The 20,020-nt window shown below is 38.1% G+C and overlaps 1 protein-coding gene across 3 annotated transcripts; it reads left to right on the top strand.

The window, feature by feature from the left end:
• Positions 1–6,641: 6,641 nt before the first annotated feature.
• Positions 6,642–7,421, top strand: LOC126627090 (uncharacterized). Of its 3 annotated transcripts, none has more exons than XM_050296512.1 (2): positions 6,642–6,944; positions 7,256–7,421. In XM_050296512.1, exons 1-2 carry the CDS (start codon positions 6,644–6,646, stop codon positions 7,291–7,293), a joined length of 339 nt encoding a protein of 112 aa, XP_050152469.1. In that variant the 5' UTR covers positions 6,642–6,643; the 3' UTR covers positions 7,294–7,421. The 3 variants fall into 3 exon arrangements, with proteins under 3 accessions (XP_050152469.1, XP_050152470.1, XP_050152468.1); XM_050296513.1 differs by having other exon boundaries at positions 7,033–7,421; XM_050296511.1 differs by having other exon boundaries at positions 6,642–7,085.
• Positions 7,422–20,020: the final 12,599 nt, after the last annotated feature.

Below are 20,020 nucleotides of genomic sequence, written 5' to 3'. Positions count from 1 at the left end.
AAACATTGATATTTTTATCTCCCCCTAACGCCAGGAATATTGTTTCATAGAAGTAACAATCCACGAAATGAGCTGTAACAAGATCTCTTGTCAAAGGTTCTAAGTAACAAATAATCGAAGGAGAATCATATCTGACATAGATTCCCATTCTTCGCTGAGGCCTCATTGTTGTACGTAAGGGCAGTGAAAACGACACATAGATCGCACAACCAAAAGTGCATAGATGCAATATGTCGAGTTCATATCTGGTAACCAACTGAATGTCGCTATATGGTTGGGTTGCAATACGCCTCAGGTGGACCAACATAGTTGCATTAAATGGCCTCGAGCAGCGATCGAAAACTTGGTATGCATGACCAACGATCGAACAATCATTTGTAAGCGCTTAATGAATGCATCTGCCAGGCCGTTCTGGGTATGAACATAGGGTATTGGATGTTCAACTTCAACCCTAACTGACATGCAATAGTCATCAGAAGTTTTAGATGTGAATTCTCTAACATTATCAAATCAAATATATCTGATCGGATAATCAGGATGGTGAGCCCTGAGCTAACAGTTTGGAGAATGCAGCATTCCTTGTGGACAATAAGCACACGTGTGACCAATGTGTGGAAGCATCAACCAAAAACATAAAATATCTAAATGGTCCGCATAGAGGGTGAATTGGTCTACAAATGTCCCCCTAAATCCTTTGTAGAAAAATAGGAAGATTCGAACGAATCTTGTCATAAAAAGGCTTAATGATAAGCTTTCCCATGGAGTAGGTTTGACATACGATTCCTTAAATCGAACCTAAACTTCAGGTTAGTGGATGCCCGTGTGATAATTTAAGGATACAGCGCATCGTTGTTCGTCCAGGGTGTCCCAAACGATCATGCCAAAGTGTAATTTAGTGCACGGTCTCATAGGTAGGGCCGGCCATATATTGGTTCTCTATAGGGAATATGGTCTTTGTATACAGACCACTCAGGATACGCTCCATTTTCTCTAAAATACGCTTCTAGGCATATTCGTAGGAAGTTATGCATAGAAATTTAACTCCATTTTCTACATAGGATTCAGCGTGGTAATTATTATCTCTAATGTCCTTGAAACTCAACAACATTCTTCTGGAACACAGATAATAGAGTGCCTCATCAATGGTCAAGATTGTATTATTGGACAACATTATAGTGCTTTACTGTATCCTTTGATCAGGTTGGATGAGCCTGAGAGGATTGTCAGATGTGCATTCTTAGGTATGAAGTTAGTAAAATAGATGCGTTTACACAAAATGGTGTGCGTGGTTGCACTATCTGCCAGACAACTAACTTCCCCACTAGTCATACTTAGAATGAAAAATTAATTTGAATCGGTTACATGCATAAAAGTTATTTAAACAAATATCAATTCAAAATAATTTAAGTATTCAAGGTTGGTAATTAATTAAAACTTAATATCCAAAAACAAATCACCAACAAATAATCCAAACATAAAGGAAAATTGTTCAAAATTTAACCAAAAATGCGGCTCCAATGTCTAATTCAACTAAAAAAAAGTTCATGTCTAAGATTCTAATCTTCCATAGGGGTAACGACATCTTGAAAGTGATCTTTGTACTTTCTGGTTCGTCCACTTGCATAAAGTTTTATTCAATCTTCTTACGACGAGAATGATATTCAGCTACAACCTTTTGGGGAGCTCGACAAACACAGGACCAATGGTCCTTTGAACCACATCGATAACATATATCCACATCCATGGTTTCAGGTGTTTTGCCCTTATTCTTGAAGTTTGGGGAATTGAAAGCAAGGTTAGGGCGATTCGGGGCATTATTTCCTTCCTTGGGTGGGCATTGGCTCTGTTGACCTTGATGGGGTGGCTTTTGGCTACCTCTACCATGCCTCTTTTGGCATTTTGGGTGTTGGTTTGTGCTATAATGTGCTTCAGGCACAGTAGTCGCCCCAGTAGGTCGAGCTTGATGATTCTTCATCAACAACTGATACTGCTTTTTAGTGATAAGTAAAACAGAGATCAAATCTGAAAACTTAGTGAACTTATGAGCTCTATATTGTTGCTACATGACAATATTAATAGAAGAGAATGTCGAATAGGTCTTCTACATGAGATATTCTTTGGTCAAAGTTTTGTTACAAAACTTGAAAAGTGATCGAATTCGACAAATTTCAAAATTATATTCATTCACAGACTTAAATTCTTGGAAGCGTAAATGCTGCCAGTCATGTCTTACTTCAGGCAAGAAGATGTCATTTTGGTGATCAAAACGATCAGCCAAAAGTGACCCATAATGCTCGTGGATCCTTCTCAGCAAGGTACCCGGTTTGCAGGGCATCATGAATATGTCTTCGGATGAAGATCATAGCAGTAGCTTTCTCAGCTTTGCCAACCAGATTGTCTGTCTCATCGTCAATGGCGGGACGCAAGTTCTTTGCAGTGAGGTGGAGCTTCACATCTTGGACCCATTTGAGGTAGTTCCTTCCAGAGACCTCCAAGGCGGTGAAGTTGTGTTTGTTCAAATTCGACATGTTCATATCACAAAATAGATAGACAAGATGTGGTTAGTGTAATGGAGAAAAAAAAGCAATACATTCACATAGGAATAGAACATTTAGGTTCTAATAGACATGTATTGGTTTAAATTTGCATGAAAAACTTCGAGTTTTCAATGGTGATGTTTTTAAGGAAAACTTCAGGTTTTCCAATAAGGCATGTTTTTAGAAACTTTAGGTTTCGAAATAATTATGAACTTTAGGTTCATATGTTCCTGCAGACAAACACAAATATATAAACAGAAATATGCAACAAGAAAATATGCAAGTAGAACTTTAGGTCTATAATTATAATTGAATTAATTATTTGGACTTCCGGCCAAATTTAAAGTGTGGGTGAAAAAGTATAAAACCGATAGGGCCTAAAAAATAGAGATTTAAACTCGGGTTAAAAAAACTTGGACCAAAACCCACAGGTGGGCTGAGTAAAGTAGTGTCGTAAGGTCCAGGCCTAAAACTAGGTTGGGTTAGGTACTAGCTGATCATGCCCCAAATGGTATTTGGGATGCATACCCAGTAGTAGTAAACGGGATGCAAGAATAAGGTCCAAAACAGAGACCCATATGGGCACCAATCAGATGTGATGAGGAGCACAGATACTCCAGCGAAGCTGGGATCCAGTGCGGCACACACATACACCAGCAGAGGCTAGGATCATGTGTGACACAATGCATGGGAGAAAAGCATGAGCCCATAAAGGCTCAAATGGTTCTCGAGTCGGGTTATCACCAAAGCCCAAAGGGCTGGTGATGTAGGTCAAGGCAATAGGCACAAGCAGGCCCAATAAAAGAGTGATGTGCAAGATGGACCAAAGGAATCCGAGGCATGTGAGGGCTTGGGTTTAGATCTTCAGGCCACCCCAACGGCACTGGGTGTGGGGATCTGTTAAAGATGGTCAACGGCGCCGTTTCAGGCGGTGTTCCATGGTTGGTGCAAGCCATGGTTCATCGGAGAACCAATATTTGTCTACGGAGGTTTAACCTCAACGTCGGGGGTGGTGATGACCGAAATGATTCGAGTGAATCCTACCAAAAACTCATGAAATTCTTCTGGAATGTCAAAGATCGTTGGTGAAAAGATGATTTTTGTCCAAATCACACGACTACCAATCGTGTTTTCATTGAAAAAATTGACCGGGAGAGGGGAATTGGGCTTTAGGCCGAGGGTTCCAAATTTGGGACTATGGTGCCTAAATGCACCATTCGGTTATGGGCTTGCTGCCTTGAGATCCGTGGCTGGGTTAGGCTTGCCAAGCCGACGCAAGTTGTTGGCCTGGTGTAGAAGGCTTGCACGGTTCAGGTCATGGGTTTGAAGAACCCAAATGGTTTTCAATTTTTCTTTTTCAATTAAATCAATGCATATATAATTTGAATGAATGAACATGTATTTGATGCAATTTATGGCAATATCAAATTCACATAATTTAACAATTATGAATATAATGCATATACAATTTATGTAGAATCTAAAATTCGAAAAACGTAAGTTGGGTCATGCATTATGGTGAATGTTCATGCTATCAGGACTGCAAAAATATTGAGATAAAAACTGTTGTTTTGGAAGAACCTAATTGCATGATAATATTGGTGAACCTGTGTGATGCAGAAAACTTTCTCGTCAGATTCCTTAGCGCAGTTGTAGGAGCATGCTGATAACGTGTTGTGACCTATATTTAACTGACAGGGAAAGAGAGGGTCGGCGACAAGGAGAGATTAGAGAAAGAGATGTGTTGTTATCCCCCTTACTTAGTGCCTTTATTTATAGTAATAAGGAAAATAAGAAATCATTTATCTCCAAGGAATACAAGATCATATAGGAAAGGATAACTAGAATCAAATCTAATCTAAGATTTACACAATCACACTTTAATAGGAAATTTACAACACGTTTATCTTTTTTTAATTTTCAATGAATTTTTAAAATTTTATTTGAATTTGTATTGCCAGTCCAAGATATCATGGACCAATAAGTGGATTGACCTTGCTATTTATATGTTATATGATTTGGGCTTTTCTCTAGTTGTAGTGAAATATGCGAAACATGAAACTTTGTTTTGTTTTTGTTTTTTTTGACGCAAATAGTATTTTACACTAGTTTAATCAATTATGAGAAGGAAAATTCAAATTTGATGCACAGGAGGAACACATTACTTTAATTAACTTTTTATTTTTGGTAATACTACTTTAATTAACTTGAATAAACCTAATTCTAAATAATAGCGTCAACTTAAACACTCGAGATGGTATATCATCTCTCTCTCATAAACATAGACATAATCGCACTTACCCAATAAAGAGAAATGCAAAGCTATTTTTGGGAGTAATTGTTTCTATTGACCTATATATGCTAGTAAATAAATGACAATTGACATATATTGAAATAAGAAATTATTCATTGACCTAAACCAAAGTTTCTAAAGTTAATTATGAAATCTTTTGAAAAGAAACTCAACCCTTTGTTCTTGAGGGGATTAGTGAATAGGCTTAACTACTAATTGATTAATGCTTGATCCATGTTGTTGAACTATGATAATATGTATGTGGCTACCTGCCCATGCATTCTCAGTTGAAGAGTTCATTAACGCAATGTTTTGAGGTCGTTTGTTGCATTCTTTGACCGTGACATGCACGTACCAGACATTCCTTTAATGGTTGAGTTATCTTAATCCTCTAAAAGAAAATGAAATGGGTTAGTTCCTTTAAATGGACTTCAGTTGATGGTAATCACTAAAATATAACCATGAAAATTTGTAACGGATTTGACTACAAAACGTATATAAATTTAATACAAATACATCATGATAATTATATTAAATACTTGCAAGTGTTAAAGGCAGACTCCACATACACAATTAAATTGTTAGCCACATTATTAAAAAGGGTTTCATTTCAGTATTTGATTAAGTGATTCCATCTATGCTTATTTAAATGATCACTGTTGACTTATATTAGGATTCCTATAATTGTGGGATTCCTACTGTAATTGGTTTCCTAGTTTAGGATGTAATTATTCTTCCCTTATTCTTTCCCATATCTGTATAGGGTTGTATATATACCTTGTTTTGATATGAAATAAAATATCATTGAAAAGCATTCTTTCTTCTTGGCACCAGAGCCGGGTTAGAAAAAAAAAACTGAACCCTAATTTTTTCCTGCCGTGTACCTGATCCATTGCAGCGAGCAACCTTAGGGTTGTTGCTGCCCGTTCCCTGACTGATTGCAGCGAGCACCAGAGAAGGTGTTGCTGCTTTGACCGATTGCAGCGAGCACCAGATAGGGTGTTGCTGCCCTGTTGATTTGTCCAACGTGTTCTAGGTCCCATCACCGCTGCTGTTTTTTTTTCCTCTGCCTAGTTTGTGTCAGTCAACACCGAAGCAACAGAGAGATGGCTGAAGAAAAGGGGGCTGGTTCACAGATTGTTTCAGCGGCTGCTCCAATTATGGTGCAGTCAGAGAATTCAAGCTTTAATATTGGTATGGTTTTGGATGAAAAGAACTATGATTTATGGGCTCCTCTCATTCAAATTCATATTGCTGGAAGGAAGAAGATGAGATATCTTCGTGGGTCTATCAAGGCACCTAGCGAAGATGATCCTAAATATGATGATTGGTTTTCTGAAGATCAAAAAATTAAGAGTTGGCTTTTGTCTTCCATGAAGCCCGAGATTATGAAACGGTACATTCGGTTGTCTACATCGAAGGAGATTTGGGACTCCTTGAAGGCTGCCTACTTTGATGAGAATGACGAGGCTAGAATTTATTCGTTGAATCAGAAGGCATCCCGTCTGCGTCAGAATGGCCGACCCTTAGCTACCTATTTTGGGGAGCTCACTGAGATCTTCCAAGAATTGGATCACTTTAATAAAGTATCCATGGAGTGTGAGAATGACATCAAAGTGTTTCAGAAATCCACTGAGAGACAACGGGTCTATGTGTTTCTTGGTGGTCTTGATGATGGGTTTGATCAGGTGCGTGGAGAAGTGCTGCGGAAGGATCCCCACTTGGCATGCAGGCTTCTTATGCCTATGTTTGTCGAGAAGCCGATCAAAAGGAAGCAATGAAAACAGAGGTTGACAAGGGGAAGTCTGCTGCTATGGCAGCAAGGGCCCGTGGATCATCTAGTGGGTCGAATCAAGAAGGGGTACAAAACCGGCCTGGATCAACTCGGCCAAACCAGACAAGCCGGGATCATCCACAAGGTAAATGCCCACACTGTGGCCTGACGGGACACTCCAAGAGTCGTTGTTTTGAGCTGATTAGATATCCCGAGAATTGGGATAAGACCCGTGATCCTCGGTGCAACAAATCTCGAGCCTCTATTGTCGAAACCAAGAATGATTCGGATCAGATAGCGGACAAGGCATCTGCCATGATAGCTGCGGCAGGAAGTGATGGTAAGGCACTCAGTACTTCTACTTCTGTTATGAATAATACATGGATAATTGATTCCGGAGCTACTGAACATATGACTTGTGATTCTAGACAGGTTCCATCACTAAAAACATCCACACAAACCGAGGTCAATGTTGCTAATGGTAATGCCGTCCCTGTTATTGGGGAAGGCGTTGTTTCCCTTTCTGATACCATGAAACTTGACACTGTTCTTGTGGTTCCCTCTCTAAATTATAATTTGTTGTCCGTTGCTCAAATAACCCTTGCCTTACATTGTTTGGTTATTTTTTGGCCATATTTTTGTGTTTTTAAGGACATCCGGACGCGGAAGACGATTGGTTATGGTATTAGAAGAGGGAAACTTTATTACTTGGAGTTGACCACCAGTAGTTCTAGCTTGCTGACTCAAGCTCTTTCCGTTGATGATTCTCAAGGGGTTACTAATAAAGTGTCAGACATCTGGATGTGGCACCAGCGACTTGGGCATGCTTCCTTTGGTTATCTGCATAAGTTATTTCCTAGTTTGTTTGTCAAGATTGATGTTTCTCAGTTTAAGTGTGATGTTTGTGAAATGGCTAAGAGCCATCGAACCTCTTTTCCTCCCAATTTAAATAAAAGTACTGTTCCTTTTATGATTGTGCATTCTGATGTATGGGGACCGTCAAAAGTAGCCACTCTTGGTGGTGCTCATTGGTTTGTTACTTTTATTGATGATTGTACCCGCATGACTTGGGTTATTTTGTTAAAGTCAAAGAGTGAAGTTAGTTCGGCCTTCCAACGGTTTCATAAAATGATTGCTGTACAATACAACAGGAATATCCAGGTTCTTCGCAGTGACAATGGGGGAGAATATGTTAATATGGAACTTCGTTCATTCTTAGAGTTGCACGGTATTGTTCATCAGACCACGTGTCCGTATACTCCTCAACAGAATGGGGTTGCAGAAAGGAAAAATCGACACTTGTTAGAAATGGTTCGTGCTTCCCTACTTGCGGCACATCTGCTGCTCCATTATTGGGGAGAGGCACTTACGTCTGCAACCTATCTTATTAATCGCCTTCCATCTCGGACTCTCGACTTCCATACGCCATTTCAGGCTCTCACATCTCAGACTAGCAGCCCCCCGACTCCCAATCTTCCCCCACGGGTCATCGGATGTGTTGTGTTTGTTCACCTTCATCCACCTCAACGGAAGACTAAACTTGAACCTAGAGCTCTTCGTTGTGTTTTTTTGGGGTATGCTACTACCCAGAAAGGGTATCGTTGTTATCATCCTTCGAGTAAAAAGATGTTTATTACTCAGGATGTGAGTTTTCACGATAATGAAATGTTCTTTGGTTCCTCCCCGTCCTCACTTCAGGGGGAGTACTGCAATGATGAAGTTCTGACTCGCGATGATAGGGACGTGTTGAGCTTGGAGTACACGGCTTCTGGGGAAGGGCAGCAGCCCACGGCACCTGGGGAAGGGCAGCAGCCCGTGTTTTCTGGGTTTAGTCCTACCGAGCAGCCTACTGAGGAGCAGCCAACACGTCAGGAAGAGGAGCAGCCCACGGGTCTCACGGGTATTGAGTTGGAAAATGAGATGCAGCCGCCCAATTGCAGTGAAACAGAGCAGCAATTACAGCATGTGTCACGAGATACTACTTCTCATAACCAATCGTCTTCTACACCGGATGCACCTCCACTTCGTCGCCTTCCAGAGCGTATTAATAGAGGTATTCCCAAACCCACTTATGAGGCAGATCCTGAGTGTAAACACAAGTATTCCATGAGTGAGCCAAACTCTGATTCCAGAGTGAGATACCCATTAAACCATTATGTGTCTACCTGTCACCTGTCAGAATCAAATAAGTCATTTGTATATCAATTATCTACTGTATCTATTCCTAACAGTGTGCAGGAGGCTTTAGCAGATTCCCGCTGGAAAGATGCAATGAACGAAGAATTGAGATCGTTGAAGAAGAATGCTACCTGGGACATAATAGACTTGCCAGCCGGAAAGAAAACAGTGGGATGCAAATGGGTTTATACAGTAAAATATAAAGCCGACGGAACGGTAGATCGCTTTAAAGCAAGATTGGTGGCAAAGGGGTATACACAGAAATATGGCATTGATTACACTGATACATTCGCACCAGTGGCAAAGATCAATACAGTTCGTGTTCTACTGTCCTTAGCAGCAAATCTGGATTGGCCTTTGCAACAGTTCGACGTAAAAAATGCTTTCCTCTATGGAGATCTGACTGAGGAGATTTACATGGATCTTCCACCAGGGTGCAGTGATTCGGACAGACGGAAACAAAAGGTATGTAGGCTCAAGAAATCACTGTATGGATTAAAGCAGTCTCCTCGAGCCTGGTTTGGTAGATTTACCAAGTCCATTAGGGCATTTGGGTATATACAGAGTAATTGGGATCACACGTTGTTTCTGAAACACCAGAACGGAAAGGTTACGGCTCTAATCGTGTATGTGGATGATATGGTGGTTACTGGTGATGATCCTGTTGAGCAAGCAGCCTTGAAAAGTTATTTGTCCACAGAGTTTGAAATGAAAGATCTTGGTCCTTTGAAATATTTTCTTGGGATTGAAGTATCAAGATGCAAGTCCGGGATATTTCTATCACAAAGGAAGTATGTTCTTGACCTGTTGGAAGAAACCGGTATGACAGCATGTAAGCCGGTGTCTACTCCTTTGGCCGAAGGAATGAAGTTGGGTATAGATCAGAACCAAGTACCGGTTGATAAAGGGAGGTATCAAAGGTTAGTAGGAAGATTAATGTACTTGGCTCACACTAGGCCTGATCTTGCTCATGCCTTAAGTGTGATTAGTCAATATATGCACAATCCAGGAGAACAACATATGAGTGCAGTTATGAGAATATTGAGTTACTTAAAGGGAAGCCCTGGTAAAGGAATTTTATTTCGGAAAAATGAGCATTTCAGAATTGAGTGCTATACGGATGCTGATTGGGCAGGATCGACGGATGATAGACGCTCGACATCTGGGTATTTCACCTTTGTTGGGGGAAATCTAGTAACGTGGAGAAGCAAGAAGCAGAATGTCGTATCAAGGTCAAGCGCAGAAGCCGAATTTAGAGGCATGGCACTCGGTATTTGTGAACTCTTGTGGCTTAAGTTTCTGTTGCAAGATGTGGGGGTTAAACAAGATCTACCTATGAAGTTATTCTGTGACAATAAAGCGGCACGGGATATTGCTCATAATCCTATGCAACATGATCGGACCAAGCATGTAGAGGTTGATCGGTTCTTTATTAAAGAGAAGCTAGATAGTAAAGTAATTGAGGTTCCTCCCATAGGAACGGACGACCAAGTAGCAGATATTCTCACGAAGGCGGTTTCTAGTAACAAGTTCTCCAGATTTCTAGACAAGTTGGGCATGTGCAACATCTATGCACCAACTTGAGGGGGAGTGTTGACTTATATTAGGATTCCTATAATTGTGGGATTCCTACTGTAATTGGTTTCCTAGTTTAGGATGTAATTATTCTTCCCTTATTCTTTCCCATATCTGTATAGGGTTGTATATATACCTTGTTTTGATATGAAATAAAATATCATTGAAAAGCATTCTTTCTTCTATCACAAGAATAAGAATTATGGAAAAATAAAAATCAAATTTAAAAAAAAAATAAAAGAACTAGTTGGTGGCTTCACCATGACTGTCCATCCTTCCAAGGACCAGAAAGACTCACAAAGGCATTTCAGCCACCCCTTGTCCACCATCGTATGATTTACCAGAGCTAGGAATCCATCACATGACGTGCCATATAAAATACAGGCATGTAATTCATCTCTAACCACTAGGTCATCCAATGGTGGTTAATCAAAGTTTCGGGTTGCATTATTATTGTAATTATTTTTTGTTTTTTAGTTTATGTTTTTTTCTACGACGATGGTTACTTCTTTTGTGAAATTATGCAATAAAATAAAAAATATTGAACCAAACCCATCCAAAAATATGTTGACTTTTTTAACCAAGTGAAAGCAACACTGTCAAACATGCCAAACCCAACAAATATGCTCCATATCCCTACTAGGGTTTTGGGTTGGCTCATGCAGTTAAATTAGCAAAATGTGGGCTATAATTTTGCATTTCAACTTAGGCCTTCTATTGTGAGCGTTAGAACAATTGCCAATCGCAATTTTCACAAAAACAGCAAATATTAAGGCAGTGAAATTTCAAACAAAACAGAAAAGAATAATGACTCCAAACCCGTTCTTAAAAAGTAAACCAAAGCATAAATAGTACGAAAGCCTCCATCTGATCTCTAATTCTTTATCTAGCCTTGGAGCAAAACACTGGACTTTACATAAAAGGTTAATAAGGATGAGATGAACCCACATCATACCCTATCCGAACCAACCGTAAATCGTCTTCAAATTCATTCCCCCATTAACCACATCACAAACTGGTTACTAGTTTGAGAACCCAATAGGGCATATATCACCCATTTTATGTACCAAAAATAAATAAATAGTGTTATTCACGTAGTCATTTTTATATTCTATACACCTTTGTTAATTTTTTGTTATTATTCTTCAAATCATTTGATCGGACGGCTAGAAATTGAGATGGCTGTGTGAGAAGTAAAAATATGTGCGTGAATAATACTATCCAAATAAATTACTGCATTTTTTTTTTTTTTTGCCATTCATCCCTAATCACTTTTACAATTTTTTTCCATCCAGAAGTCCTTACCATATTTATGATAGTCTATGTGGTGACCAATTTTTGTCCAATTAACCAAGAGTTTGTAGACAACGTAACCATATATGAACTAATTCAACTCTTACCGTTTAAGTGTACGACATAATAAAATTGATCAATATTAGGAATATAATTAACATCATGACTTGATAAATAATAACTAGCATATGCCTATTGTGTGTCTAAATATATATATTTTTTTGTTTTTAAAATGAGGAGAGAAAGAGAGGGAGAGAGTGAGTGAGAACATGGGAGTTGGGAGAGAGGGGAGAGATGCTTTTTTTATTTTTTTTTATTTTTTAATATATCACATGTGTCGGATGCTTTAATAAAATAAAAAATTTGTGTTGTTGTAATTACTAAATTACCTATAATTTTTATTTTTGTTCTGTTTTAATTAGAGTGTTAGAATGATAATTTCTTGAGATTTTAGTCGACAATTAGAGTTCTATTAATACGTAGTTTAGGTATGGGACACCTAACTTTTTATTTAACAAAATGGAAAGCAAAGAAAATTAATTAATTTATACCATTACACATCTAAATACTATATATACAATTTTGTTTTGAGTGTGTGATGGGGGTTGGGGGATTGTGATGAATTCAGGAGAGTAAATGATATTATCTATATTAACGGGGATGAGGTGAATTTAGCCTTACAATGGACTAGCAATAATGTGATTCAAATTCGTTTTTGATGAGAATCAAACATAAAACATTCCTCTTATAAATAAAGAAGAATACAACTAAAGTGCAGTACTAAATACTGTTAGACTGCCGCACAACACCTAATGCCACGTGACGCACTTATAGTGGCGGAAACCGTTGTATTGAGGGCTACCTGGTGACGCGCTTCAAGTTTTAGATTGACACAAATACCTGCTGTGTTCTTCAAGAATTTACCATGATATTCTGCCAACGTTGTTTCCCATGGCAATTTTTTATTACATGAAATGAGTTTATCTATATTATATATAGGTAAAGGGACCGAAACTCTAAAGAAGATATCAAAATATCAAATCACATAGGTAATTGTGTGGCAAGAGGCTTATAATCCTTAATTAAGATCTTTTTTTTTTTCACAAAAGTTATGGATAAGATTAAATATTGATTTTGGTCCTTTGCCTTTATATCCAACTCAACTTTTTCGGATCAGGATCCTCTCCTGAGCAGATGGAGAGGATCCTCTTGACCAGGCCCATCGGGCCGTTCATTTTTTATCCGACGGCCACAAACAGAGGATCCTTTAAAAGTTATAATAATTATAACCGTTGGATAAAAAATGAACGGCCCAATGACCTTGGTCAGGAGGATCCTCTCCATCTGCTCAGGAGAGGATCCTGATCCAACTTTTTCTATATACCACCTAAAATCTAGCTACTAGTGTTATTGACTTTTGTTTTGTTTTGTTTTGTGTATAAAAAGTCATGTAGTACTACGGTCTAATAGTATTCATCTTCATTTATAAGTTAGAGATCTTATGTTCGATTCTGGTAAAGCCAAATTTGAACCGCATTATTATTAGCATATTGTGAGACTTCACCCACCCCCTCTTTTTTAGTGTAAATAATATTGTTTGTTCAAAAAAAAAATTGAGTATGAAATGAATGACGATTTTTACTTTAATTTGTATTCAAATTCGATAAATAATTACATTAACGTGTATACCGGTACCATAGTAATGATATACATTGCAATATTTTTGTATAAGATCTTTTTTTTTTTTTTTGAACCAATCTAAGATCCTCTTTTTATCTCTACACTTCTTTTTTCACATATAGTTGAGTACCTATACATATGAACCTGTATATATTTATGTATAGATATATTGCACCTATGTATATACTTTGTTTACCTAAACTACTATACACATGAACATATATATATTTATGTACTTATAAATATTTTATAGTTGATTGTATCTGTATGCTATATATAGTTTCTCAATAATAATGTTCATTTAAAATCTTCCAATTTAAATTGCTGAATTTGATTTGATTAAGTACTGAATTCTAGATGGAAAAATTCAAAAGTAATAAACATGGGCAAATGTATTGAACATGATGCGGTAATGAATTATAAATTGTGGACGTAAAATCAGATTTGTAAAACCATACAGGTTATAATAAAAAAACTAATCTTATTGAAGCCCTTAAATTTAAATAAGTTTTTTACTCAACCTATTTGTTTGCCTTCATTAGGTCTTACTGGACTAGACTAGATTAAGAATTAATGCAATCTCATGTTTGTTAAAGGAAGGGACTAGCTTTAGTAGGATTAAACTTCAGTTGCATGGACTAAAGGGCCCGCTAGTTGGTCTTAGCGAAGCCCCGCAAATACCAGCGGATTGCTAAGACTACCTCTCTCGCGTCGTACCGCTCGACTCCTCGCCTTGCTCGATCGACGGCAAAGAACAAGCTCTATTTCTCCAGTTCAACCTATCTTCGACTCAAGGTTATCTCTTCCACCTCCTCTTCTTCTTTTTTTTATTCAAAACAAATTCAATCAAAAGTTTATAACTTTGAAGAAGCAGAAATTGTATGACTGGATTCTAAATCTTAATGGATATTAAATTCAATTCTTGTTCTTCTTTTTGTCTGCAGCTTCTTGAAGTTGCTGATTTCGGCGCCCAATCTCGGCCATTTCCTTGTCTGAACAAAATCTAGGTAACTGATTGTCCTGCGCAAAAGAGATGCCACTTAAGATTGGCTAATCTTTGCTTCATGGTTGGCTAATCTCTCCATCAATTTGAAGATTGAGGTTTCCAGCGAACGGCAACGATAGAAATGTTTGTCAATGTTTTTGATCCCTGCTTCATTATTATCTTCTGCAAAAATTTGTTCTTGTTTGAATATTGAAATCTTCAAGAAATTTGTGGAAAATTTTGTGCAAAGATAGAGGAAAATTGTTAATTTAATTGGAAGGCTAGGAATTGAACTAGAATTAATAGTCTCGTTTCTTAATCCAACACTGTACCAAACGTTTCATTAAGTTAGTCTAACTTATTCTATTCTAAATCAGTCCAGTTTAGTCCCTAAAGCAAGTTCAGCTCGAGATAATTCGATGCAACAAACGCACCCAAAATACTTTCATGAAGAAAAAACCACCACCCCATTCATGATGTACACAATTAGAAAATAGAGCCTAGGTGGCATGGAACAAAATGCCCTAGAAATATGGGTTCACTGTCACAAGGTTCAATTATCAGATGCTTGGTAGACAAACTAATTAAAAATTAACAATCAAATATATTCGATCTAAAAAAACTAGGATAGCTAACATAAAAATATAGAAATATTTCCCTTAATGCACATTAAGAATACGAAGAGATGCCAAGGTTCCTTTTTTTTTTCATTGGTACAAGTATGGTAATTTTAACTGGAATATGCTACATGTGATTCTATATTTGAAAATATCTCCAATAATATATTAATCCTTAGTCTAATCTCGTCGCAAACCTTACCACCAAGAAGGCTTAATACCCCGCAATTTTTGTGGCTAGATCCACGTCTAGATCTAGAAAACAAAATACACACATACAATTCTAGTTGCGATATCTTGCCCCACAAGTACTGTAATTAATTGTAATTTAAATTTCTTGTTCTTTAAGGGCATGTTTAGTATGCTGGATGAGATTTGACTTTAGGGATATGATTGGATTTGCTGGGATTGGTTAGGCAAGACTTGTAACCTATGCATATCCATAGGTTAGATAACCTACTCTATATTCATAACTCATTATATCCAATCTCATCCATCTCACATTTTGACATAACAAACAATGGGCTAGACAAATCCATTTTAATTTAGGCCCTAAAGATTATATTTCTTATAGGAGCTCAATACTTGATGTGTATATATAAAATGGTTAACCACATGAATGATAATAATCCAATTCAATAGGCCTATGTTTTTCTAAAAGGGGCTAGATGGTGGTTTCACCATACCAGTCCACTTTTTCGGGACAGAAAAAACTCACAGAGGCATTTCAGCCTCCCTTGACTACCATTGTGTGATTTACCAAAGTCAAAAATCGACTCAGGACGTACCGTATGGAATACGAGCCTGAAATTCGTCATCAACTATTAAACCACTCCGTGTTAATTAATATAATTGGATAATGAGTTTATGTGACACTTTGAAAGTATAGATAATAACATTGTGTCGATGAAGGGTAGCCTGAGAAAATATTGTTCAGTATATGGGGGAACTTGATTCTATTGGGTGATTACTTTTGGGAATAGCTCCATTTTTTATATATAAAAATACAAGTTTACTGATGAGAATGAAACTTGTCGTGCAGGACTCAAATTCATTCGTGGTTGGAGATTTGCTCGTGCATATGTGATAAAAATAAACCTTCACATGTTACAAAACTATTACTTAATAATAAATAATTAATTAAATAAATAATAATGGTAAATGCTCGTACCTTAATACGTCAGGGTTTACAGCTTGATAAACGGATTGCATGCATCACAATTCATAAAATATTAGAAAAGACAGATTTGAAGATGCGAATAGTCCAATATTAACGAATTCTGCGGTTGAAAGACTCCACGAAAATGAAAGATACTAAATATTTACATAAGACCTAGTTTTCCTTCATATTATTATAATAAGATTTTGTTACCAAAAAATATATTTGTGACAATGTTGTAAATAGTATAATATGTATGCCCACATGCATACAGTAAACATGTCATATGTTTAACAGTGTTTTTGTTTGTTTCCATGGTGATGCTCTATAAAAAGAGTTTTACGAATGTTCAACGAAGCAGAGAGAAAAAGGAAGAGAAAAATATCTAACAGCAATAATATACATTACTTCCTCTGCAACAGCTTGTGTTGGTATAATACTCTGCAACTGCTTCGTTCTTGTCCCGAATAAAGGTTATCTCTCTATAACTTTTACATTTTTATAACACGTTATCAGCATGAGTCTCTAAGTATAACCATGTCTCATTTACATTCACTAAACAATAAAGGAAATCATTCTCTCATTTCTCTCCGCCGAACGAAAAAAAAAATGTTTCCTCTAAGGTTTTTCCTGTTCATCTTCTTCATCTGCCTCAACTGCGCGGTATATCCTCGCGACGAACTATTTGCTCCATGCCTGCTCGTAGTTCTCCAACTAGCGGTTACATACATCTTTGATTACTTGTTTGGTTTGGATATTGATTACTAACCCAGTATTTATTTATATTGATTTTACTGCAATCCAAGATGGTGCGGTACAATCGCCCATCTTGAACTGCAAATTTCATCTTACTGCGATCCAAGATGGTGCGGTATCATCGCCTATCTTGGACTGCATATCTACTTTTACTGCAAATTTCAGGTGGAGCGGTATAATCGCCCACCTTGCTCTCAAAATTTAAGTTTACATGTTGTTTAATTTCATTGCAATTTTAGGTGGTGCGGTATAATCGCCCACCCTGCTCTGCGTATTTCAATTTTCTTGCTACTTGAGTGGTGCGGACTAATCGCCCATTCCATGTTACATTCTTTCAATGAGAATGGTGCGGTACAATCGTCCTTCTCATTCACCCTGAAAATCTCGAGCCAGAAGTTTCGAGTGCTTATCATTTTGGCCTGAAGATCAAAATGAAAAATTTGTAAGAACCAGAAGTTCTAACATCACATTCCTCTAGGAATACATATTACTGCAAGTTCTTACACATCTCATTTTCTTTCAGAAAAGAAAATAACGAACTTGGCTAAGCTTGAATATGCTGCCCCGGACATTACCGGGAAGAATTACCTTACTTGGGTACTTGATACCAAGATCCATCTGGAAGCAGGGAATCTTGGAGATACCATCAGGGAAGAAAGCAGCTCATCTTCTCAAAATTGGGCGAAGGCTATGATCTTTATTCGCCGCCATCTTGATGAGGCACTAAAGAGTGAGTACTTAACGGTTGAAGATCCGTTAGCTCTCTGGGAGGCCTTGCGAAGCAGATACAATCACCAGACAACGGTGATTCTTCCAAAAGCTCGCTATGAGTGGTCTCACCTGAGAATTCAGGATTTCAAATCAGTGGCGGAGTACAATTCTGCGTTGTTCAGGATTACCTCTCAGATGAAGCTCTGTGGGGATACCATTACTGATGAAATGTTGCTGGAAAAGACTTACAGCACATTTCATGCCAATAACGTGCTCCTGCAGCAGCAGTATAGAGCGCGAGGCTACACTGAATACAACCAGCTGATATCTGTGCTCCTGGTAGCTGAACAGAACAATGAGCTCCTAATGAAAAACCATAATTCCCGACCTACTAGATCTGCACCATTCCCAAAAGTAAATGCTGCTTCCCTCGAAGTGAACGCCACATCCTCTGGTGGTAATTATCATAAACAAGGACGTGGCCACAAACGAGGTCAATGGAATAGGAAAGGCAAGAACCATGGTGGTCAGTTTCACAACCAGGTTCAGAGGCATAATTCTGGCCCGAGCTTCAAAAATGTGAATCGTCACAAAGGCAAAGCTAACATGACCAATGCTCCCAGGAACTCTGAAGGAGCCTTCCATAGGTGTGGTGGCAATGGGCATTGGGCGTGAACTTGTCGTACCCCAAAACATCTGGTGGAGTTGTATCAAGCCTCCCTCAAGGAGAAGGGTGTCGAGACCAATTTTCTCGACCAGGCTAAACCAATGGATATACCTGATCCAGTGTTTGATTTATCAGGGCAATTTGACGCAACTCACCTAGATGTTTCAGACTTCATTATGGAAAGGGGGAATGAAGTATATCGGTCCGATTAAATCGTTTATGTTTGATGTACTTTTATTATGCTGAACTTGTTGTCTAAAACTAGTTTTTCAGATTCAATAAAAATGGCATGTAAATTTCCTGTTATAAATTGTTTGTTAACTATGATTCCATTTACTCAGAAAGCATGGATAAAAACTGTGGTTATTCTCAGAACATGAGAAATGGCGGAGATATTTGTCTTGCAGACAGTGCAACCACACATACAATACTTCGTGATCGAAAGTATTTCTCAAACTTAATGCTTACAAAAGTAGGGGTAACAACAATATCAGGACCTTCAGATGTAATTGAAGGCTTAGGGAAAGCCCAGATTATGTTACCAAATGGAACAATATTGTCCATACAAAATGCATTGTATGCTACTCGATCTACTCGAAATTTGTTGAGTTTCAAAGACATACGTCTAAATGGATACCATATTGAAACGAAAAGTGCAAAAAATGTGGAGTATCTATGCATTACCTCCAATGATACCCAGAAGCGTATATTGGAGAAGTTGCGTGGTTTTTCGAGTGGATTATATTATACATACATAAGGACAGTTGAATCACATACTATCATGAACCAGAAGTTCATTGATTCAAAGGTTTACATGCTTTGGCATGACCGTCTGGGTCATCCAGGATCCACCATGATGCGTAGGATCATTACCAACTCTAATGGACATCCATTATTGAGCAGAGACATTGCTATCTCAAATGATAACCCTTGCAAGGCTTGTTCTCAAGGGAAGTTGGTAATTAGACCATCACAACTAAAGGTTGATGCTGAATCCCCATCATTTCTACAAAGAATTCAAGGGGATATTTGTGGACCTATTGAACCATCTTGTGGACCATTTCGATATTTTATGGTTTTGGTTAATGCATCCACCAGATGGTCACATGTTTGTCTCTTGTCTACTCGGAATGTAGCTTTTGCGAGACTTCTTGCTCATATAACTAAGTTACGAGCACAGTTCCCAGATTATCCTATTAAATCAATCCGACTTGATAACGCTGGTGAATTTACGTCTCAAACCTTTGATGATTACTGCATGACATTGGGCATTGATGTTGAACACCATGTTCCTCATGTCCATACTCAAAATGGTTTAGCAGAAGCATTGATCAAGCTGCTTCAGTTAATAGCCCGCATTCTGCTTATGAAAACCAAATTGCCAGTTTCTGCATGGGGACATGCCATTCTACATGCTGCATCATTGGTTCAATTGAGACCTATAGCCAACCACCAATACTCCTCAATACAACTCGTGTTTGGACATCAGCCAAACATTTCACATTTACGAGTTTTTGGTTGTGCTGTTTATGTGCCTATTGCACCCCCGCAACGCACTAAAATGGGACATCAGCGTAAACTGAGAATTTATGTGGGTTTTGATTCACCATCTATTATTAGATATTTGGAACCCTTGACAGGTGATATGTTTACAGCTTGTTTTGCTGATTGTCATTTTGATGAGACAGTCTTCCCATCGTTAGGGGGAGAAAAGACCGTTCCAGAAGAACGGAAAGAGCTGACATGGGTTGTTCCCACCTTGTCTCATTTTGATCCTCGAACCATTCAATGTGAA

This window comes from Malus sylvestris, chromosome 6 (assembly GCF_916048215.2).
Source record: "Malus sylvestris chromosome 6, drMalSylv7.2, whole genome shotgun sequence".
NCBI classification, from domain to species: Eukaryota; Viridiplantae; Streptophyta; class Magnoliopsida; order Rosales; family Rosaceae; genus Malus; species Malus sylvestris.
The sequence above is the reverse complement of the archived record's forward strand: the minus strand, read 5'-3'. Positions and strand labels throughout refer to the sequence as shown.

What these genes read in the sequence shown, in the direction of transcription:
- LOC126627090 (XM_050296511.1), top strand. Translation starts at nt 6,644, where the DNA reads ATGGCAGCAAGGGCCCGTGGATCATCTAGTGGGTCGAATCAAGAAGGG. An exon ending in CGAGGTCAATGTTGCTAATG is followed by an intron (nt 7,086 to 7,255) that starts GTAATGCCGTCC and finishes TGTGTTTTTAAG; the next exon opens with GACATCCGGACGCGGAAGAC.